Source organism: Mus caroli, unplaced genomic scaffold (assembly GCF_978045245.1).
Source record: "Mus caroli unplaced genomic scaffold, Mus_caroli_1 scaffold_1, whole genome shotgun sequence".
NCBI classification, from domain to species: Eukaryota; Metazoa; Chordata; class Mammalia; order Rodentia; family Muridae; genus Mus; species Mus caroli.
In genome coordinates this window covers 137,833,652-137,859,210 of record NW_028227256.1, presented here as the reverse complement: position 1 = coordinate 137,859,210, position 25,559 = coordinate 137,833,652, and the positions used below count along the sequence as shown (strand labels likewise).

At 37.3% G+C, this 25,559-nt stretch overlaps 1 protein-coding gene across 6 annotated transcripts in view; it reads right to left on the bottom strand.

The window, feature by feature from the left end:
- The window catches only part of Kcnt2 (potassium sodium-activated channel subfamily T member 2), a 381,807-nt gene that overhangs the window by 4,512 nt on the left and 351,736 nt on the right, over positions 1 to 25,559 (bottom strand). For all 6 annotated transcript variants that reach the window (XM_029477039.2, XM_029477031.2, XM_029477035.2 and 3 more), the window contains 2 exons: positions 22,926 to 23,226; positions 4,497 to 4,581 (listed from right to left, as the gene is read on the bottom strand). In XM_029477039.2, coding sequence (XP_029332899.1) covers positions 4,497 to 4,581; positions 22,926 to 23,226 — 386 coding nt within the window. The remainder of the gene's footprint in view (positions 1 to 4,496; positions 4,582 to 22,925; positions 23,227 to 25,559) is intronic.

The following is a 25,559-nucleotide window of genomic DNA, read 5'->3' as shown; positions in this document are numbered from 1 at the left end:
CGCATTGTAAATCAATGAAGAAAACTAATAGCACACATTAAGTCTTTTAATGACATTTCATCTAGTGATTTATTGTTTCAGAATCAAATTAATGTTGCTCTCTGATTTGGAATGAACTTCTAAAAGTAAATTTTTAGGAAAAAAATACAAAAAGTAAAGTATAATTCATTATCCAATAACTCCTTTGTGTTGTGACAAATTCTGCCATCTACATTATTATCAGTATAAACCAGTTTAACAAAGACTATTCCTTTCATTCTCTTTTGATCTGCTGCTGCTAGTAGTGGTACGTTTGATAATGTGCCATAGTTTGAGTTCAGATAAACCTTCTGTCATTGCCACAACTACAGTCACTGCAATAATATGAGAACCATATTTTCCTGGCACTTAAATTGATATTTTTGATTAAATTAAAAGAAAAAAAAAAGAACTATTCGAAGAAGAACAGGGAATTCCTCACAAAAATGCCTGGCTAGCTATATGCTAAATATCCTAGTTATCAGCTGTTTCATCGTTCATTTGAAGTAATAAACACATATATATGATGGAAAAACATGGTCATAGAGCCAAGGGATTAACTATAAAAATTTTGAATATTGTGCTAATATTAATCATGTATGATTGTTGTGGTAGGCTTGATGTATTATGGCATACAAATAGAATGAGCCTGACTAAGGAAACCAAGAGAAAATACTTGTTTAGAGGCCCCGGCCTGATAGTATTTTTTAATTTAATTTTATTTGTAATTCATTTTTTACACTCCATATTCCATTACCTGCCCCTCCCCATCCACTCTTTGACTGGTCCACATCCCACACCTTTTGCCCACCCTACCCCATCTTCACATAGATGCCCTGACCTCCCAACCAACCTGAACTCTAAACTCCTTGTGGCCTCCAGTCTCTACAGGGTTAGGTGCTTCATGTCTAAGTGGACATAGACCTGGAAGTCCTCTACTTTATATGTGTTAGGGGCCTCATATCAACTGGTGTATGCTGTCTGGTTGGTAGTCCAGTGTTTGAAAGATCTCAGTGGTACAGATTAATTAAAACTGCTGGGCCAGGCCAGGCATGGTGGCGCATGTCTTTAATCCTAGCACTTGGGAGACAGAGGCAGGTAGATTTCTGAGTTTGAGGCCAGCCTGGTCTACAAAGTGAGTTCTAGGACAGCCAGGAATACACAGAGAAACCCTGTCTCAAAAAACCAAAAAAAAAAAAAAAAAAGGTTTCAAACACAAAACATCCCAGAAATTCAGGACACAATGAAAACACCAAAATTAAGAATATTAGAACAAGAAGAGAGTGAAGATTCTTAGTTCAAAGGGCCAGAAAACATCTTCAAAAAATCATGGAAGGAAGTTTCCCTAAAGAAATAATGTCCATAAATGTACAGGAAGCCTACAGAACACCAAATAGATTGGACCAGGAAAGAAGATCAGCACATAATAATCAAAACACTAAATGCACAGAACAACAAATTTAAAAGCAGTAAGGGGAAAAAGACAAGTGACATATAAATGCAGACCTATTAGACTTATACCAGACTTCTCAAAAGAGACTCTAAAAGCCAGAAGATCCTGGACAGTGGGCATACATACCTTAAGAAACCAGAAATGCCAGCCCATGCAAGGCAAAACTCTCAATCACCATAGATGGAGAAACCAAGATATCCCATGACAAAATTAAATTTTAATGTCTATCTATCAATCCAGCTCTACAGAAGATTTTAGAAGAAAAACTCCAACACAAAGAGTGTATCTACTCCCAAGAAAACACAAGAAATTAATCATCTCACAACAAACCCAAAAGAGAATCGAACACACATAATACCACCTCCAACAACAAAAAGTAAAACAAACCAACAATCTCTGGTATTTAATATCTTTCAACATCAATGGACTCAATTCGCCAGTAAAAAGACATAGTCCAACACACTGGCTATACACGCAGAATACAGCATTTTGCTGCATACAAGAAACACATTTCAGTGACAAAGACAGACACTACATTAGATTAAAAGGCTGGAAAAATGTTTCCCAAGCAAATGGTCCCAAGAAACAAGCTGGAGTAGCCTTTCTAATATCCAGTAAAATAAAGTTTCAAATAAAAGTTATCAAAAGGATTGGGAAGGACACTTCATATTCTTTAAAGGAAAAATCCACCAAGATGAAGTATCCATTCTAAACATCTATGACCCAAATGCAAGGGCACCCACATTCATAAGAGAAACTTATCTAAAACTCAAAACACACACAATAGTAGTGGCGAGTTCAATACCCCACTTTTACCAATGGACAGGTTATTGAAACAGAAGCTAAACAGTGAAACTAATAGAAGTTATGAACCAAATGTATTTAACAGATATCTACAGAACATCTCACCCTAAGACAGAAGAATATACCTTTTCTCAGCACCTCATGGTACCTTCTCCAAAATTGACCATATAATCGGTCAAAAAACAAGCCTCAACAGATATAAGAAAATTGAAATATTCTCATGCATCTTATCAGATCACCAGGACTAAGGCTAGACTTCAATAAAAACTAAAGAATAGAAATCCCACATACTCAAGGAAACCGAAAAGCTCTCTACTCAGAAATAAAGAAAATTAAATACTTTCTAGAATTCAATGAAAATGAAAACACAGCATACCCAAACTTATGGGACACAATAAAATCAGTGCTAAGATAAAAATTCATAGCAGTAAATGCACTGGCAAAAAATTAGTGATATCCTATGTTAGCAACTTACCAGCACACCTGAAAGCTCTTGAACAAAAAGAAGGAAATATACCCAATTGGAGTAGACTGTAGGAAATAATCAAAATCAAGGTAGAAATCAACCATTTTGGAAAAAAGCAAAAAATGCAAAGAATCAAGAAAACCAAGAACTGATTCTTTAAGAAAATCAACAAGATAGGTAAACCCTTATCCAAATTAATGCAATCAGAAATGAGAAAGAAGACATAAGGGCAGAAACTGAGGAAATTTTTAAAAAATCCTTAATTCCTACTACAAAATCCTATACACAAAGAAAACTGAAAAATCTAAAAATGGATGATTTTCTAGATACCACAAACCAAAGAGCAGGTAAACTATCTAAACAGTTCCATAAGACCTAAGAAAATAGAAATAGTCATTAAATACCACTCAATCAAAAACAAAGCCCAAGGCCAGATGGTTGTGGAGCTGAGACTGAAAGAAAGGCCTCCCAATGACTGGCCCAACTTGGGACCCAACTTATGTGTGCACACCATATTCCAGCACTATTATTGAGGCCATATTTACAGACAGGAGCTTGGCATGGCTGTCCTTTGAAAGACTCTATCAACTGACTGAGAGAAAAGCAGATACTTACAGTCAGTCATTGAATTGAAATCAGGTACCAATATGGAAGAGTTAGAGGAAGGACTGAAGGAGCTGAAGGGGATTGCAATCCTATAGAAAGAACCACAGTTTGTATCAAAAGATGGCCTAGTCGGGCATCACTGGAAAGAGAGACCCATTGGACACACAAACTTTATATGCCCCAGTACAGGGGAACACCAGGGCCAAAAAAATGCGAATGGGTGGGTAGGGAAGTGGGGGGGGGGTATGGGGGACTTTTGGGATAGCATTGGAAATGTAATTGAGGAAAATACGTAATAAAAAAAAAAAAAAAGAAAGAAAGAAAGAAAGAACCACAGTGTCAACTAACCCAGATCCCTCAGAACTACCAGAGTCTAAAGCAAAAAACAAGGAGCATACATGGACTGCTTCGTGGCCCCTGGCACATATATAGCAGAGGACTGCCTTGTATGGCCTCAGTGAGAGAAGATGCAATTAAACCTGTGGAAACTTGAAAGGGCAATTCTTGTGAGGGTGAGGTGGGGGTGGTTAGCCAAGTGAGGGAACACCATCTCAGGGGTTGGGGGAAGGGAGGACAGCATGAAGTACTTGGGGAAGGGGTACCTGGAAGCGGGCAACTTTTGGAATGTAAATATGTAAAATAATTTAATAATAATCATAACAATAACAGTAACAATAACAATAATAATAGTAATAATAATGATGAAAAGTCGCAGCATTAGAAACATTAAGAACCAATGTTTTGGTGAATGAAATTTCTCTCTCAGACCCTTTTTTATTGTATTCTTTTGTATTTTATTTTTGCTTATAGAAATTTAAAAATCTCTAGAAGGATGTATTGCTGAATACTTCAATTTTTCTGTGAGGAATTCTCCACTTATAGTATTGATTTTCTCTTATTTTTGCATGTGTACTTTTGCCCAGAGACTAGAGAACATTCACTACTACTCCCTCATTCAAAAACCCCATTTTTAATAATTCTACACTTTATAGCACTACATAGAGAAGCACAGAGATACGTATTTTTGCCAAAATAGCATTTTCTAAGCATGCTCATCATGAAAACAAAGAAGGGGCTCTATTAGTGAATAAAACATAAGGCAAATTAGTAGCTTATATATCCCTCGTGCATTCCACGAGATGAACTTACACAACATCATTCAGCTCAAGCCTGGTGTCTGGAGACGGATTAATCAGGATGTAGGACAGAGTGCTCTGATGATCATTCATTTCATCTAAAATGAAATAAAAGAAGATGTCAAGTTGGTTATATGATTCACACAAAATTACCGCAGTTACTGTACTTGTGTTCAAATCATGTAGTTTTCAGTGAAAACTTATTGTAGTTTTTGTTTTGTTTTGTTTTTAGTAATTTTAATAAATGTGGATTTGGTTTTTGCATTTCTGCTTTTGGAAATATCTGTGAAGTATCTACTTTTTGTTCCAGTACATGATAAAAAGAAAGTATCTAATTCTGTTCAGCATAACCATAGTTACAATTTCTCCTGAAAGCCATTATGATTAAAAAGCATTTTCTTTCTGAAGAAATGGATATGGGATATTCCTTGATTCATCTCCCTATATAATAATTAAATATAATTAGAAGTAAACATCATACCAGATAATGTTGATATAGGAAATTCCATGAAAAGCTAATCTAGGCAGAGAGATGTATTTAGAGGGTATTAGAGATAGTCTGAAAATATGCATAGTTTAATATGTGTGTTTTCATGGCAGAAGTTTTTTTTCTTTAAGAATGCAATGAATCCTGTGGCATGGTGGCACACGCTTTTAATCCCAGCACTTGGGAGGCAGAGGCAGGCAGATTTCTGAGTTCGAGGCCAGCTTGGTCTTAAAAGTGAGTTCCAAGTCAGCCAGGGCTATACAGAGAAACCTTGTCTCAAAACAAACAAACAAACAAAATTAACCATATGTTTTAAAGGGGTCACTCTGGCAAATGTTTTGCTTCGAAACAACAAAATGGAGGTGCAGTTCTTTAAGTATCAATTGAATTAAACACCTCAGAGGCTCTTGAATTGGAAGCCTAGTTGTCCTTGGCCACATTGGGAAGTCCTAGACCACAGTGTAGATACTGAAATTAATGTCCTCAGAGCACTATCCTACATACAGAGTTATTTCTTATAAGTTCAAGTTGTTTTAAAAGAGCAAGTATTCAATCTATGCCCCATACAAGTTGGATTCTTATATGATCCTGTAATTTTCTATTAAATCCACAGACCTTTGATGTGGCATAGCCAAGTGGCCATCACAAAACTGCAAACTGGTGAGTTCAAACTATGTTCAAATTGTCATGCCTTAAATAAACATCTCTTTAAACGTATCCAACCTCAAGTATTGAATGCAGCAAAGAATCTCACCAGCACAAAAGGCATAGAAATAATAATAATAATTATTATTATTTTATTATTTTTTTTAGGTATTTTCTTCGTTTACATTTCCAATGCTATCCCAAAAGTCCCTCATACCCTCCCCCCACACTCCCCTACCCACCCACTCCCACTTCTTGGCCCTGGCTTTCCCCTGTACCGAGGCATATAAAGTTTGCAAGACCAATAGGCCTCTCTTTCCACTGATGGCCCACTAGGTTGAACAACAATATGAACTAACCAGTACCCCCCGGAAATAATTATTTTTAAAATGTGAACAGCTTCGTAGATTTTAATGTTCTACATTCTAAGAGTATTGTAAGATGAGAGGATAAAGCCATATGGACACATACTTCAATGACTACCTTTCTTTCCAAGGATAAAGTTTGTTGATATACTTACCCACACACCAAAAATCCAGCCAGAGTATTAGTATATTTCTAGTTATTACAGCTGTAAATCAGCATAGTTCTTGAAGGAAATATTAAATTAGTAAGTTTGAAGAAAAGTCTAATGTTATTTCTTTACCAAAAGAAGTTCCTCCATATTTAAGTCCTTCATTAAACTTCATGCTAGGCCAACATAGATGAACCTAATAAATAATTTGCTGTACTGAAATGCTATTCCGACAAAATAATATAATTCATTACATTCATTCCAATAGAAATATGCCATTGTAATGCTATAATAAACTCTATTTTAGTTCAATTAATATGCAAATTTATTTTTTAAATCTACAAATCAATGTTAGTATCTCACAAGACAGACAAATGACAAAATAGCTGAGGCAACAAAATACCAGTAAAAATATGTTCAGTTGTTAATTGATGGAATAGATATAGGAAAAAAAAATCTGAATCCTCTCTTATGGTCAGGGTGGCCAAGAAAAACAAAAAATGCCTAAATATATGTAAACCACAAATAGAAAACAAACTGCTTAGCACAGGCTTGGCCTAAAAATTGAATGTGAAATACTCAAATAATGATTTATTTGAAAGTCATATGCAGGTGGAAATCCAACATATTTATTTCTTAAGTCTGAAATCATACTTAGGAATGGATGGCTAAATCAACAGGCTGGAGTTTGAAATCCCAATTTGTTATAAAAATTATGTTTATACCAGAAATAGTTACAGTTCAAATATAAATCACATTATACTGACATGACATTATCAAGATCATATATCTCTATGAAAAATAAGTTTGATTCATAGTTGTCTGAAAAAAATTCTTTTTGTCTGAATTATAACAAGTTCTTTTCAGAGTTACTCAAATTGATGATGTTCCCCGGACCCTAAGTCATAACACTCTGAAGATAGTAGGTAGACTAGAAAAAGTTTTATTTCATGTGAGTATGAGCAAATCAATTTCCTAAATAAAGAACAACATTTCTGAACTGCAATACAAGAAAGATGATTTTGAACAGAGAGCCTCTTGCTCAGTGTAGATACAGCCATTCTCCATCATTAACAGTGAGTCTTCATTTTGCTTTTGGATATAAGCTACTGGCTAGTGTTGCTCTCATTGTTTGTCACAAAGCTGTCTAGATAATTATAAGTTTTCTGATAATGGATGCAGCTATTTTTTCAATAGTTTGGCTTCCTCAACTAGCTAATTTTAACACATCATACTGAACACATGTGTTGTGCAACTAGCTGTAAGAATTATATTGAACATGATGGTAGTATACATTGAGATTTCACAAGTTTTAAATCAAGGCTAGGATGGATGTGATAACACTCAGAACCAGCAATTACAGTTTCTCTCTTCACTCCTCTATGACTTGTCCTCACAGAAGATGAATGCCATCCATCTGATTTAAAAATAGTTGGTGAGTTCAACCCCATTCTTTCAAGTTTGCCTACAAGTCTGGCATAGTCCGGCCTGTTCCTTGTCTGCCACTCTTCATCTTAGGCCCTCAGTCCTCTTTGTGATATTGGACTTGAGAATGAATAAGTGTGTGTTTGTTTGTTTGTTTTTATCTCTATTGTAGACACATACCAGACCACATTCACCAACTGTTTTATTGGCAACACACCATTGCTTTAATCTCAGTCAGTCATTTTCTGTGGTTATATTTCAGTTATTTCTCAATTCTATATGAGGAATAGAGTAGATTTGATGGATTATTAAGAGACTGCCTTAATTATCATGAACCATGGCAAACATACAAATATATTGTGTTGAGTACTTACTGGAAAACAGATTTTCCTTATATGTATTTTCATGGACCAGAGAATCTATTTCTATTTCCTAGCATCAAAAACTATATTAATAATCTATGAATATACATTGTCAAGAGAGCTAACCTATGGCTGTAGAAAGCTGAAAATTTCCATATAGTAAAAATTACTGCCATTGAAATTGTTTTGCACACAGTGGAAAAAGCCGGGCAATTCAACAAATGGTGCTAATAAAACTAGACATACACTTACAGAACAATGAAATTAGACTCATGTCTTTCATCTTACACAAAACTCAAATAAAAATGAACAAAATATTTCTATTCAGGATAGCAATGTGGAAAAGACCTTTCTAACAGGGCTTTAGTGGGATAGGGAACAATGAATGGGACTGCATGAAATCCTTGGCACATCAAGGGAACCAAGCACACAGGCCACAGAATGAGAGAAAAATCTTTGCCATGTATTTCAGACAAGAGACTATTAGAAAAACTTTACAAAGAACTGCAAAAAAATCAAATACTCCCCAAAGTGTCTAGGGCTTGAGAAGACAAATTTCAAAAGAGAAGTACAAGAGAAAAATATGTCTTTTAAATTTTCTTTTATTAACTTTTGAGACTATAATACAATTATACAATTTTACCCTTTCCTTACTTCCCTCCAAGCCCTTCCACAACTCTTTTCCATTTTAATTGTTGTTGTTGCTATTGTTGCTGTTGTGCATGCTTGTGTGTGTGTGTATGTATGCATGTGTATGTGTATGTGTATGTATATGTGTTCTTAAATACATAAACACAGACTATTCAGTCTGTAGAATTTCATTTGTATGTATATTAAGTCAAGAGTTGACCATTTGTTATTTGATAACCAATTATGTGCTGTTCCCTGGGGAAGATTATTTCTCTTGCTCTCAGCATTCCTCAATTGCTTGTAGTTCTTTGTGTAGAGGGTTGAAGCCCCGTGACCTTTCCGTCTTCCACGTGATTGTATCCATTGATGTTATTTCAAAATATATATTGGTGAATTTTATACCTGATGTTTTAGAATACAGTTTCACAGCAACTTTCAGGAATAAGAGATGCAAATTTTTACAGAAAATTATATTGACCAAATAGGATTTTTAAAAGTGGTCAATATTCATAGCAATCAAGAAATTGGGAATTAAGGGTACAAGGTAGATTATAAAAATTTAAGGATATATGAGGAAACCAAATGAAATAACACCATTTTATATGCCATTTATAGCTTTTATTCATTTGATCCCACATTAGTTAATAATGCTGCTTCTAGGAGACATGAATTATTAAAAACATCTCTAAGACAGGAATACTTTCATAAATGTTATTGGTTAATAAGGTCCCAGAGTCACCCAGAACGCCACTGACATAGTTCTTGGTGGTCCATCATAACTTGATGATAAGTCCCTATTGCTGAAGACACCATACAGTTTGGTTGAAGAACAGAGAGAAATGAATCTTGAATTAACCTGGACACTCTTCCTTCTTTTTTTTAAAGTCTCTCTCTTTGTTTTTATTGGATATTTTATTTATTTATATTTCAAATGTTATCCCCTTTCCCAGTTTCCCCTCTGGAAACCCCCTATCCTATGTTTCTTCTCCCTGCTTCTATGAGGATCCCACACCCCGCCTCGCACACACTCACTCCAGCCTCCTCTGCAGGCATTCCGTTACACTGGAGCATTGAGCCTTCCCAGGAGTGAGGGCCTCTCCCCCTACTGATGCACAACAAGGCCATCCTCTGCACATATGTGCCTGAAGCCATGAGTACCTCCATGTGTACTCTTTGGTTGGTGGTTTAGTCCCTGGGAGTTCTGGGGTTCTGCTTGGTTGATATTGTTGTTCTTTATATGGGTTGCAAACCTCAGCTCCTTCGGTCCTTTCTCTAACTCTTCCATTGGGGACCCTGTGCTCAGTCTAGTGGTTGGCTGGGAGCACCAACCTCTGTATTTGTCAGGCTCAGATAGAGCCTCTGAGGAGACAACCATATCAGGCTTCTGTCAGCAAGCACTTCTTTCATCTAAAGTAGTGTCTGGGTTTGGTGTCTGTATATGGGATGGATCCTCAGGTGGTGCAATCTCTGGATGACCTTTCCTTCAGTCTCTGCTACACACTTTTTCTCCATAATTTCTCCCTTGACTATTTTGTCTCCCATTTCTAAGAAGGACAGCAGCACTTTGGTCTTAACACTCTTCCTTCTTGTTCCCTGAGTAGTGTCACATGGTACGGTACAGGCTGCTCATGGAGAAAATATACCAGTGATTTTATCCAGCTGTGGATTGGACAATACAAACTACCAAACTGACCTATTAAGTAAAATATTCCCAGTGGTTCAACAATTGTAAGACTATTTATAAGGGTAATTACTTGTTTTCATGATTGTATTTGTGACTTCATCATGGGAAAAGCACAGCCCAGTACTATAAATAAGCTCAATATCTATGGCTAGGGAAGTGATAGTTCTATTGATAGGTTTATTAACAATATTAATATATGTTATCTAAGTGGTCATATTGTCAATCTGCCTTCAACATACTTTTGTTTGTATTATAGGTTTATGCTTCCCCAATCTTAATCAGCAACTTTTTATCATAGGAGGTAATGGTCAATTCAGAATTTCATTACTTTTCAAAGTGCTAAGAATATGCAATTTTAAATATTCAGTCATAAAAGGGACTTCTGTATCAAGTCAACGTTCAGCAGACTCCAGGGACATCTCTAAGGAGGTCTGCAGAAAGAATGTAACTGCCAGAGGATGGAGAGGAGTTCTATGAAAGTCCTGGATGTTATATACATTATATATATATATATATATATATATATATATATAATGTAAATCTGCATAAGATCTACACAAAATCAATCAAGTTAAAGATTCCAGCAAGAAATGTGGAGGTCCTCCCAAAAACCTGCCTCTAAAGGATGAGCTAGGTAGATGATGAGTGTCACTGGAGGATACTAATTTCTTTAGGAGTGTGGCAAATGGTATACTTTCCATTCCTCATTATTTGGCTCATAACCAAGCACATATACTAGCAACACTAATTAGCACTTAGTGAGTTAAATAGACAAACAAACAAGAAACCCATAAAGAGCATTATTTTGGGAAGGAGATGTAAAATAAGAAGTCTAGGAAGAATTAAAGTGTGGGGTGGTTCTTTATATTATTTAAATTTTTCACTTCATTAGTTTTTGGCATTTTTTTTAAAACATACTCTCATCTTCTGCTTTGGGGTTCGGTATATTTTCAGTTTTCTAAGTTCTTAAGGTACACCATTAAGTCATTAATTTGTATTCTCTCTGATTTCTTGATAAAGGCAATTAGAGCCATATACTTCCCCAGTGAGTCTGTATTGATTGTGACTTAGAAATTTTGTTATATTGTATTTCAAATTTCATTTTATCCTAAAACATTTTAAATCTTTATCTTAATTTTAACTGTGACAAATCCATTATGTAATAGTGGGTTATTTAATCTCTGTGAGCTCAAGTTGTTTCTATAGCCTATTTTCTACTGTAATTTGAAGCTTTAATCTGTTGTAGTCAAATAGAATACAAAGAGGTACTTCAAATTTCTTACATTTGTTGAGATTTGCATTATGTCTCAATTTGTGGCCTACTTTGCAGGCACTTCAATTGGCCGATTTGCTGTTTTCACTAGAGACTCTTACTATGAGATTGGTGGGGCCTGTTACTGTGCAGACACAGGCAGCCTGCCTCTGCACTTTTTTGCTGCTGGAAGAACTTCCTCTCCCGCACCCCCCCCCCGCTTTTTCCCACAGGTAATACAGGGCTCCTCTCCACAGCCTTTCTGAGAAGACCTGATCTGACACTGGAATATTGCTATCCCAATATTAGGCAATCCCTAATGAACCACTCCCCCACGGGGTGGAGCAACAGATGCCTGCCTGAGAATAGAGAAACAGCAACCTCCCTTGGTCACCCTCCCCTCCAACCCCATTGCCAAGGCTGGCATTCTCACTGAAAGCTGGTTAAGCACTTCCCAGTGCAATTGGTGCCTATCCTAGGGAAGAGCGATGAGATAAGGGTCTCGTGTTTGGGCCATTAAAGGAAGGTAATCAAGAGTCCACAGACATCTGTGGTTAGTTGTAAAAACACACTAGTTCCTGATAGTACCAAAACGTTATTTCTCAGGTCAGAAGAATGTCCCCTCCCAACTGCATGATTCAGCCCCACTGCCTGAACAATTGATATCGTGTTTGAAAGATGACTTCCTTGTCACCTCCCCGTGTCAGCCTAAAATCCAAAGAACTCCTGATTATGCTTGTATAAAAACGCCTAGGCAAGGGGTCGCAAGGCTGTGGGAAGGTTTGCGATCCCAGTCTTATTCGAATTAATAAAAGACTCTCTTGTTTCACTACATCGGGTCAGCAGTTCTTAGAGTTCTCTTGGGGATCCTGCTGTGACCTGGATACAACAGTTGTTGTTGTTGTATCTTTGTTTGTTTATATGTTTATTTTGTTCTACAGAGTATGGAACTCATATTGTCTTAATTTTCCATACTGCTTGTATATTTCTGTTGTAACCAGTGCATATAGCATTAGATCATTGGTGGTGTCTTTTGATATGAGCTTCTGCACTAACATACACCAACTATTCATGTTGAATGAGCAAGTAGATCTGTCTTTCTCTTACCCTTACTTGGCTAGTTTAGAGTTTAGATACTTGAAGTTCAGTTTATCTAGGAAAAATTATAGCCTTTGGCACATCAGTGATTGCTCTAAGTTAGTAGAGATGATATATAGTACAGGACTGGTGGCAAGAAAAACAGAGAGGTGTTCTGTAGCTGGTCTTGAGAACATGATGGTTTGGATTTTAAAGGTCTACATAGTTGTATTGTCTGACCTGAAGAATGGAAAAGCAGTCCAGTGTTAAGCTAGCAATGTTTAGGATGATTGCAGTAGCTGAGGTGTGACATCTGATTGGTGGAGCTGATACTGTCTCTTTAAGGATGTTGATATTCATGAATCTGAGTGCAAGTTCAGTTGGTTGTAGCATCTGATCTTATGGATCAGCAGGCTATCAGGATGAGTCCCAATCCAATAAATTTAGGAGGCCAGCAAGCAGCCATGTGAAGCAAATGCCTGTGGAAGAAGCATATGTCCCACTGAGGGCCTTAGGGAGATCAGAGTAAGGAATTTAAATAATTGAGAGAGGTGTGTGGCTCAGCGCCTCAGACAAAGACAGTGAAAGTAAGGATTCTAATTGCAGAGAAAGCAGGCCTTCCAGGAGAATCTGTAATCTAATATCTTAACAATATTCATTTACATGGAAATCAGAAAACTTCTATTCCACGCATGCCATGCTTATATTTTCTTTTACTTAGAGCCACTCATATTTATATCTACTATACCTAAGTATCTGCCACTACTGCTCATGCTACCAAAATATGGTTTAATTCTGTGGATGCAGTTATCTCAGACTGCATTCTGTGGATGCAGTCACAGTGGTACCAATGACTATTTTCAGTTTATACATAAGAAAATTGGAAAAAAAATGTTCAAGCACATAAAAATTAATATATTGTTCTAACAGTGTCTTGTGAACTTTATAAATAAGGAGTTCTTGTCTGAGTCAACACAAATCCTAGTATCTTAAAGAGTTCCTTTCCAATTACTAGAAACACTGTAGTGATGTTGATTTTGTGGATAAAGTTATTATTAAGGGAACTGGTCTAAAAGGCCATGATATTTTATATTCTAAATCCTGTTCTCAAAACCTGAGATCACAGGTGTTCCGTAAATGCTGTAGAACAGAAAAATGCATCTTTGTGTACACATATGAATGGGAGAGAGGGTAGAGAAAATAAACGGACAGAATGTTTTCCACTATAAGAATTATCATGAGCAAAAAAATTATCTAATTTCCATACAAATAGAATATGAGTAAATCCCATGGTGCCTAAGAAATATTTCCATATAAATCCTTGATGCCTTCTCAGGCAATGCACATGTAGTAAGCTCAGGCATTTTCATATTTCTACAAGTCAAGATGCAGTATGCCATTGTGCTTACACAGAAACAGGGATTTATAATGTTCTTGAAACAGCTGAAATTCAGAGGAATGGTCATTTGATAGATCTTTTGATTAAAAGAAAAAAAACTCAGCAATCTGTAAAAGCTAAAGATAGAAGATTAATTTGTTAAAAATCAAATCATCTCAGATGTCATTTTAATGGGCAAGTAGCCAGTAGTAAATTTCTGTAATGTCATTCTGAATTTTGAATTTATATCTTAATGTAGCATATTAAATGCATTTCTTTTAAAATTTTGGGCACAGATGTGTCTTCACTGCAGTTAAGAAAAGCACATTAAAATGTCATTTTATGAGGAACTCTGACTGATGCAAATTCAAATGGGAGTCTTTGAACTGAATCATCCACCTCTGGGAGGAAAATCATAAAGAGAAAACAAGATACTGATCAAATCGCTCTAAGCAATTATGAAAAAATGTATACAAAAAGCACCCCAAAATACTAAAAGCAACTTCTTTTACATTCAAAGTTAAATGATTAAAATGTCTCAAGATAGGATGATAATGAAGAGGATAGGAGGAGATATGTACATATGTACACTCACATATGTACATATAAGTATATATAAACAATGAAAATACCCCATTTGTCCTTGACTACTTGACTAAGTTTCTTTTTAATTAGTTTTACATTTTCTTGAATTTTATATGTGATGGCTGAATCTACATCATCTTTGTCTCTTTGTCTCCCCAAATTCCTCCATTCCCTTTCCAATATGAGTAAACTTTTAAAAATTATTGTTTTATATATGCATATATATATATATATCCTACTAAGTTCAATAATTTTTCTTATATGTGCATGTATGGAGATCTGTACGGTATGGAACGAACTATGGGGGAATTTGTCATAAAAGGAAAGGATTCTGGCTCAGTAAGCATCCACTGGCATCATGTGATTTGACATCTAATAGTGGGGCTGTGTGGAATTTCCTCTATCCCTATGGCATATCTACAATTTTGTTATTAGTCTGTTAAGCACATTTCTGCAATAAAACTTGAATAATGATAATGCCATTTCTAACATGGTCAGTGCATTGCTTCATAAAGTTTTTTAAATTTAAAATCATTAGATTTTTGGTTAGGGGGAGCGCAGGGTTGCCTGACACCCGCCAGCTACCCACGACCCCCGCCACAGGATTTTGGGACTGCTGGTGAGTGGAACACAGCTTCTGCTCCAATCCAATTGCGCGGGACCTGAGACTGCATTAGTTAGGGAAGCAGAAACCGGCCTGAGTAGGGCCACAGGCCTCATCCGGCCTGATCAGCACCAGGGTAGCGGGAGCGCAGGGTTGCCTGACACCCGCCAGCTACCCACGACCCCCACTGCAGGATTTTGGGACTGCTGGTGAGTGGAACACAGCTTCTGCTCCAGTCCAATCACACGGGACCTGAGACTGCTCTGGTTGGGGAGAGAGAAATCCGGCCTACATAGGGCCACAACCCTCTTCCGGTCAGAAAAGCATCAGGGCAGCTGGGGCGCAGGGTCCTCTGACACTAGCCAGCTACCCACAACACCACCACAGGATCCTAAGACTTCTGGTGAGTGGAGCACAGCTTCTGCTCCAATCCAATTGCGCGGGACCTGAGACTGCATTAGTTAGGGAAGCAGAAACCAGCCTGAGTAGGACCACAGGCCTCATCCGGCTGGATCAGCGCCTGGGTAGCGGGAGCACAGGGTTGCCTGACACCCTCCAGCTACCCACGACCCCCGCTGCAGGATTTTGGGACTGCTGGTGAGTGGAACACAGCTTCTGCTCCAGTCCAATCACGCGGGACCTGAGACTGCTCTGGTTGGGGAGAGAGAAATCCGGCCTACATAGCACCACAACCCTCTTCCGGTCAGAAAAGCACCGGGGCAGCTGGGGCGCAGGGTCGGCTGACACTCACCAGCTACCCACAACACCCACCACAGGATCTTAAGACTTCTGGAGAGTGGAACACAGCTTCTGCTCCAATCCAATTGCGCGGGACCAGAGACTGCATTAGTTAGGGAAGCAGAAAAACGGCCTGAGTAGGACCACAGGCCTCTTCCGGCTGGACCAGCACCGGGGTACCATCAGCTACCCACGACCCCCACCACAGGATTTAGAGACTGCTGGTGAGTGGAACACAGCTTCTGCTCCAATCTTTAAACAGTGACAACGATAACAACTAACCCCAGAGATTACCAGATGGCGAAAGGTAAACGTAATAATCTTACTAACAGAAACCAAGACCACTCACCATCATCAGAACCCAGCACCCCCACTTAGCCCAGTCCAGGGCACCCCAACACACCGGAAAAGCTAGACACGGATTTAAAAGCATATCTCCTGATGATGATAGAGGACTTCAAGAAGGACTTTAATAACACACTTAAAGAAATGCAGGAGAACACTGCTAAACAGGCAGAAGACAATAAAGAGGAAGCACAAAAATCCCTTAAAGAATTGCAGGAGAACACTGCTAAAGAGTTACAAATCCTTAAAGAAAAACACGATAACATAATCAAACAGGTAGAAGTCCTTACGGAAAAACAGGAAAACACATCCAAACAGATGATGGAAATGAACAAAACCATACTAGACCTAAAAAGGGAAGTAGACACAATAAAGAAAACCCAAAATGAGGCAACACTGGAGATAGAAACCCTAGGAAAGAAATCTGGAACCATAGATACGAGCATCAGCAACAGAATACAAGAGATGGAAGAGAGAATCTCAGGTGCAGAAGATTCCATAGAGAACATCGGCACAACAATCAAGGAAAATGTAAAATGCAAAAAGATCCTAACTCAAAACATCCAAGAAATACAGGACACAATGAGAAGACCAAACCTATGGATAATAGGAGTGGATGAGAATGAAGATTTTCAACTCAAAGGACCAGCAAACATCTTCAACAAAATTATAGAAGAAAACTTCCCAAATCTAAAGAAAGAGATGCCCATGAACATACAAGAAGCCTACAGAACTCCAAATAGACTGGACCAGAAAAGAAATACATCCCGACACATAATAATCAGAGCAACAAATGCTCTAAATAAAGATAGAATACTAAAAGCAGTAAGAGAAAAAGGCCAAGTAACATATAAAGGCAAGCCTATCAGAATTACACCAGATTTTTCACCAGAGACTATGAAAGCCAGAAGATCCTGGACAGATGTTATACAGACACTAAAAGAACACAAATTCCAGCCCAGGCTACTATACCCAGCCAAACTCTCAATTAACATAGATGGAGAAAACAAAGTATTCCACGACAAAACCAAATTCACACATTATCTCTCCACGAATCCAGCCCTTCAAAGGATAATAACAGAAAAAAACCAATACAAGGACAGGAACTACGCCCTAGAAACAACAAGAAGGTAATCCCTCAACAAACCTAAAAGAAGACAGCCACAAGAACAAAATGCCAACTTTAACAACAAAAATAACAGGAACCAACAATTACTTTTCCTTAATATCTCTTAATATCAATGGACTCAACTCCCCGATAAAAAGACATAGACTAACAAACTGGCTACACAAACAAGACCCAACATTTTGCTGCTTACAGGAAACTCATCTCAGAGAAAAGGATAGACACTACCTCAGAATGAAAGGCTGGAAAACAATTTTCCAAGCAAATGGCATGAAAAAACAAGCTGGAGTAGCCATTCTAATATCTGATAAGATTGACTTCCAACCCAAAGTCATTAAAAAAGACAGGGAGGGACACTTCATACTCATCAAAGGTAAAATCCTCCAAGAGGAACTATCAATCCTGAATATCTATGCTCCAAATACAAAGGCAGCCACATTCATTAAAGAAACTTTAGTAAAGCTCAAAGCACACATTGCACCTCATACAATAATAGTGGGAGACTTCAACACACCACTTTCACCAATGGACAGATCATGGAAACAGAAACTAAACAGGGACACAGTGAAACTAAGAGAAATTATGAATCAAATGGATCTGGCAGATATCTACAGAACATTCTATCCTAAAACAAAAGGATATACCTTCTTCTCAGCACCTCATGGTACCTTCTCCAAAATTGACCACATAATTGGTCACAAAGCAGGCCTCAACAGATACAAAAATATTGAAATTGTCCCATGCATCCTATCAGATCACCATGGACTAAGGCTGATCTTCAATAACAAAATAAATAATAGAAAGCCAACCTTCACGTGGAAACTGAACAACACTCTTCTCAATGATACCTTGGTCAAGGAAGGAATAAAGAAAGAAATTAAGGACTTTTTAGAGTTCAATGAAAATGAAGCCACAACATACCCAAACTTATGGGACGCAATGAAAGCATTTCTAAGAGGAAAACTCATAGCTCTGAGTGCCTCCAAAAGGAAACTAGAGAGAGCACACATTGGCAGCTTGACAACACACCTAAAAGCACTAGAACAAAAGGAAGCAAATTCACCCAAGTGGAGTAGATGGCAGGAAATAATCAAACTCAGGGGTGAAATCAACCAAGTGGAAACAAGAAAAACTATTCAAAGAATCAACCAATCAAGGAGCTGGTTCTTTGAGAAAATCAACAAGATAGATAAACCCTTAGCCAGACTCACTAGAGGGCACAGGGAAAGCATCCTAATTAACAAAATCAGAAATGAAAAAGGAGACATAACAACAGATCCTGAAGACATCCAAAACACCATCAGATCCTTCTACCAAAGGCTATACTCAACAAAACTGGAGAACCTGGATGAAATGGAGAAGTTCCTAGACAGATACCAGGTACCAAAGTTGAATCAAGATCAGGTTAATGATCTAAACAGCCCTATATCCCCCAAAGAAATAGAAGCAGTCATTAATAGTCTTCCAACTAAAAAAAGCCCAGGACCAGATGGGTTTAGTGCAGAGTTCTATCAGACCTTCAAAGAAGATCTAATCCCAGTTCTTCACAAACTATTCCACAAAATAGAAACAGAAGGTACTCTACCCAACTCATTCTATGAAGCCACAATTACTCTGATACCTAAACCACAAAAAGACCCAACAAAGATAGAAAACTTCAGACCAATATCCCTTATGAATATTGATGCAAAAATCCTCAATAAAGTTCTTGCTAACCGAATCCAAGAACACATCAAAACAATCATCCATCCTGACCAAGTAGGTTTCATCCCAGGGATGCAGGGATGGTTCAATATACGGAAATCCATCAACGTAATCCAGTATATAAACAAACTCAAAGACAAAAACCACATGGTCATCTCCTTAGATGCGGAAAAAGCATTTGACAAGATCCAACACCCATTCATGATAAAAGTCTTGGAAAGATCAGGAATTCAAGGCCCATACCTAAACATGATAAAAGCAATCTACAGCAAACCAGTAGCCAACATCAAAGTAAATGGTGAGAAGCTTGAAGCAATCCCTCTAAAATCAGGGACTAGACAAGGCTGTCCACTCTCTCCATACCTATTCAACATTGTACTTGAAGTCCTAGCCAGAGCAATTCGACAACAAAAGGAGATCAAAGGGATACAAATTGGAAAAGATGAAGTCAAAATATCACTTTTTGCAGATGATATGATAGTATATATAAGTGAAGCTAAAAATTCCACCAGAGAACTCCTAAGCCTGATAAACAGCTTCGGTGAAGTAGCTGGATATAAAATTAACTCAAACAAATCAATGGCCTTTCTCTACACAAAGAATAAACAGGCTGAGAAAGAAATTAGGGAAACAACACCCTTCTCAATAGTCACAAATAATATAAAATATCTTGGCGTGACTCTAACTAAGGAAGTGAAAGATCTGTATAATAAAAACTTCAAGTCTCTGAAGAAAGAAATTATAGAAGATCTCAGAAGATGGAAAGATCTCCCATGCTCATGGATTGGCAGGATCAACATTGTAAAAATGGCTATCTTGCCAAAAGCAATCTACAGATTCAATGCAATCCCCATCAAAATTCCAAATCAATTCTTCAACGAATTAGAAAGTGCAATCTGCAAATTCATCTGGAATAACAAAAAACCTAGGATAGCAAAAACTCTTCTCAAGGATAAAAGAACCTCTGGTGGAATCACCATGCTGGACCTAAAGCTCTACTACAGAGCAATTGTGATAAAAACTGCATGGTACTGGTATAGTGACAGACAAATAGACCAATGGAATAGAATTGAAGACCCAGAAATGAACCCACACACCTATGGTCACTTGATCTTCAACAAGGGAGCTAAAAACATCCAGTGGAAGAAAGACAGCATTTTCAACAAATGGTGCTGGCACAACTGGTTGTTAACATGTAGAAGAATGCGAATCGATCCATTCCTATCGCCTTGTACTAAGGTCAAGTCTAAGTGGATCAAGGAACTTCACATAAAACCAGAGACACTGAAACTTATAGAGGAGAAAGTGGGGAAAAGCCTTGAAGATATGGGCACAGGGGAAAAATTCCTGAATAGAACAGTAATGGCTTGTGCTCTAAGATCGAGAATTGACAAGTGGGACCTCATGAAACTACAAAGCTTCTGCAAGGCTAAAGACACCATCAATAAGACAAAAAAACCACCAACAGATTGGGAAAGGATCTTCACCTATCCTAAATCAGATAAGGGACTAATATCCAATATATATAAAGAACTCAAGAAGGTGGACTCCAGAAAGTCAAATAACCCCATTAAAAAATGGGGCTCAGAACTGAACAAAGAATTCTCACCTGAGGAATACCGAATGGCAGAGAAGCACCTGAAAAAATGTTCAACATCCTTAATCATCAGGGAAATGCAAATCAAAACAACCCTGAGATTCCACCTCACACCAGTCAGAATGGCTAAGATCAAAAATTCAGGTGACAGCAGATGCTGGCGAGGATGTGGAGAAAGAGGAACACTCCTCCATTGTTGTTGGGATTGCAAGCTTGTACAACCACTCTGGAAATCAGTCTGGCGGTTCCTCAGAAAATTGGACATAGTACTACCGGAGGATCCAGCAATACCTCTCCTGGGCATATATCCAGAAGATGTCCCAACCGGTAAAAAGGACACATGCTCCACTATGTTCATAGCAGCCCTATTTATAATAGCCAGAAGCTGGAAAGAACCCAGATGTCCCTCAACAGAGGAATGGATACAGAAATTATGGTACATTTACACAATGGAGTACTACTCAGCTATTAAAAAGAATGAATTTATGAAATTCCTAGCCAAATGGATGGACCTGGAGGGCATCATCTTGAGTGAAGTAACACAATCACAAAAGAACTCACACAATATGTATTCATTGATAAGTGGATATTAGCCCAAAACTTAGGATACCCAAGATATAAGATACAATTTGATAAACGCATGAAACTCAAGAAGAATGAAGACCAAAGTGTGGACACTGTGCACCTTCTTAGAATTGGGAACAAAACACCCAGGGAAGGAGTTACAGAGACAAAGTTCGTAGCTGTGATGAAAGGATGGACCATTTAGAGACTGCTGTATCCAGGGATCCGTCCCATAATCAGCTTCTAAACGCTGACACCATTGCATACACTAGCAAGATTTTGCTGAAAGGACCCAAATATAGCTTTCTCTTGTGAGACGATGCCGGGGCCTAGCAAACACAGGAGTGGATGTTCACAGTCAGCTATTGGATGTATCACAGGGCTCCCAATGGAGAAGCTAGAGAAAGTACCCAAGGAGCTAAAGGGATCTGCAACCCTATTGTTGGAACAACATGATGTACTAACCAGAACCCTGGAGCTCTTGTCTCTAGCTGCATATGTATCGAAAGATGGCCTAGTCGGCCATCAATGGAAAGAGAGGCCCATTGGACTTGCAAACTTTATATGCCCCAATATAGGGGAATGCCAGGGCCAAAAGAATGGGAATGGGTGGGTAGGGAAGTCGGGGGCGCTATGGGGGACTTTTGGGATAGTATTGGAAATGTAATTGAGGAAAATATGTAATAAAAATATTAAAAAAAATAAAATAAAATCATTAATATGTAAAATGGGAATTATTTATAAAGCTTGTACTATATCAATTAAAACACTATTTCTATTTCAAAAATAAAGATTTCAAAGCCACAGACTTCAGAAAAGAATAACTAAGAAAACTGATCTTTTCCAGGGAAGGGCACACCAATTGGTTGTACAGAGCCAAATGGTGGGCACATAAAATATGCACACAAGTGATACAATAGGAACTGAACAGGTTATATTAAGAAATGCATATCTATGTGCATATACATATATGAATGCAATAACATATAATGGAAGAATAAGCCATGAAATTGAAGGAAATCAGGAAACGTTATATGGAAGAATTTGAAGGGAAGATATGGAAATGAGTAATGTTATAATTATATTAGAATCTCAAAAAATTAAATAGAAAATTAATAAGCCCTTTGAAGTCTTTCGTTAAGAAACTGAACTTAATTTATATGTTAGAGTTCTCCAATGGCTACTATAGTTAGTTACTTGCAATACCTCAAATTCATTCCATCTCAGGATCTAGAATTTAGATAGGTAAGATATTTGTGTCTACTGTGTATGTATGTGTGCTGAGAGAGAGGGGGAGAGAGAGAAACAGAGACAGAGACAGGGAGAGAGAAGCAGAGAGATATTGTATCCAGATAGACCTATGTAAATCTTAGCTAGGTATTAGACAATCCAGAAGTTCTAAGGCTTAGTTTTTATAGGTCCAAGTGAAAGCAAAATTCACTTCAAATTTTATGAATAATTTAAAGTAGGGTGTTGCCATGCTGTGTCCAAACATTGCCTAATGAACTAATGCTAACCACTTTTTAGCAATATGTTTGTTACTTAAATATTGCACACACACACACACACACACACACACACACACACAAATGAGATTTTCTTCAAAGTGCCATCTGCATACTCTGCCAAACAAAAATCAGTCCTTTCCTACATCAAAGTTGACTGTGCGACTAGTAACAAGAAGAAATAACAGGCTTAAGTGTATAGGAGTTTTAAAGAGCATACCGTAGCCCACCGTAGAGAGACCCAGGTGTTTCATTCTGTTTTTCACAAGTTCAGCAAGCTCCTGTCTTTCGGATCTCCGGTAGAGGTTCAGTCGCTGTTGAGTTATTTTTTCTGCAGTTTTACCAGAGTGCTTTGGCCCTTTTCTGCTTAGCCTTCGGGCCCACTGCATGCTCTTCCTCCGCAGCAAAGGATGGTCCGACTGGTCACTAGAGGTTGAGTTGCGGTGAAGGCTGCGGTGGTGCCCTGGGTCTTTGACATCTTTGGTGTCTTCCCACTCTTCCACACTAATGGATATTTGAGACTTTAAGGCAAAAGAATATGGACAATTATGTATTTTAGGAATAGTAATTGCCTAGAATTTAAATAACTTGTTTGCATGATCTTGATATAATTGTATATCTACATGTGAGAGTTTCCACAGTAAAAACAAAATAAAGGCATTCCATTCTGTCATCTTTTATTAATCAACTTGTCGAAACCTTTCTGGAGCTCTTAATTGTTAAAACATCTGTATCTTCCCAGTGCTAGTTCTTTTTTTTATGTGACTATATATGTATGTTATATATATATATATATATATATATATATATATATATATATATATATATAAAACAATCATATATATATATATGATTGTTAGATCACAGGTATTTTAAACATATTCCATGATATTTTATAACTCCATTTACATACAGTCCATGAAATCTACATGTTAAATCTGCCACAAATGTTTCAGATGTAACATAAATACTATATAAAATCTGTTTGGGGGGTAAGTTCATTTGCATATTTTTAAATTAATGCTCTTTCTTCATATGACTGAAAATAACCTTGTGCAAAATGTGAATTTCTCTTAATTCTCATATGTACTTAGACTAAACTTAAATCACTTTTAGTCATGCATCTATTATTCATAACATAAAACATTTTGATTAAACTTTGTTTCAGGGCATCTACATAACAGCCACTTTTCCAGGAATACCTCAAAGGATAACCACTAAAGGGATTACAGGCTCCTTTTCTTAGAAGGATAAGCCGTGAAGAAACTCACCAAGTCTCTTCTGAGTTACTCTTTTTTCTGTGGATTCTCAGTTTTACAGTAAAAGACTCTCTGTCTCAGTGCTGTTAGTTTTTATTCAGGCAGTCACATGAAATCTAACTCTACAGAAGGAGGCCCCTCCTGTATGCAAACATGCATACATAAGTAAAGAGCTTCCTCAATGCTTATTGGACTTATAGACTCACAAAACTGCCACAGAATTCCCCTCCAGAGCTGAAAGCTTGCTTGAACTTCAGATCTCATAGCACACACAGGTGGCTTTCAAAGTAATAGACCTCAGGGCTGTCCACTATTCACAATAAGGAATAGGTCATTTAGACTTTCCAGTGTCTCAGATCACTTTTGAGAATGCTTGAATTCTCACCTGTGTGCCCCTTTCTTCCCAAATTCTCACTAAAAAATTCTGGTGCATTTCTAGTATCCTCAGTCTGAAAACCATAACATCCAAGTCTCCTCTGAGATTGATAAGCATTTCCCAATTACATTATCTCCTGTTCAAAACTTTATCTACAATTGTTTAAAAAAATAAAATAAAAACATGGTATATACCTCCCATTCTCCTAGCAATTTGCAATATCTGAAAAAATATTTATATAAGTAATAAGGATGAATACTAAGTTAAGTAACTAAAATAATGATATAGGTAATACAAATAAATTATAAATAGGCGGAGTTTGTGTGGGAACAGTTGGGATGGAAAAGATGAATCCATGTTCCAGAGAAACTTAGAACTAAATTAGGGAAGAACATATGGAATTCTTTTGGAAAGCACATTGAATTCAGTAAAACAAAGATTATTTACCTGTTTATTAGGTTTCCCCCCCAAAGGTTTTAATAAATTTTATCTCACCCCAACTTCTATATCTTCCTGATCGCCCTATCTACCCAGTTTTATCTTCTTTATCTCTGTCTCTTTTTTAAATAGGAAAATTAAAAACAACTGGAAATATAGTAGTAAAAATGATGATAGATTTTTATGGAAACCAAGAAGATATATTTCTCATATTACAGTATGGATGTAAGGAAATGGTGGTGGATGGTACCAAAACCTTTTAACTAGAAGATTCTTTTTCCATGTTTATGACTCATGTTATTAATAGAGTTGACTTATACATAGAAACCAAAAAAAAGTAGAATTAAGGTTACCAGTTTAATATGACCGCACTGCTTGTGGGAGAATTTTATTTTATTTTAAAATTATTTTCTTTATTTACATTCCAATCATTACCACTGCCTCAACGTTCGCCCCTCCCACAGTTCCTCATCTCATTCCTCATCTCCCTGTCTCTCAAGTGATGAAGATTTTAATTGGGTTGTTTGGTTTTTTACATCTTAACCTCTTGATATCTTTATATAGATTGGATATTAACCCTCTATGAGATGGAGAGTTAGTGAAGATTTTTTTTCCTAATCTTAAGTTTCCCAAATTGTCCTATTGATGCTGTATTTTGCCTTACAGAAGCTTTTTAGTTTTGTGAGGTCACATATATCAATTGTTGATCTTAGAACTTGAGCCATGGTGTTCTGTTCTGGAAATTGCCCCCCACCCCCGTGCCAATGAATTTGAGTCTCTT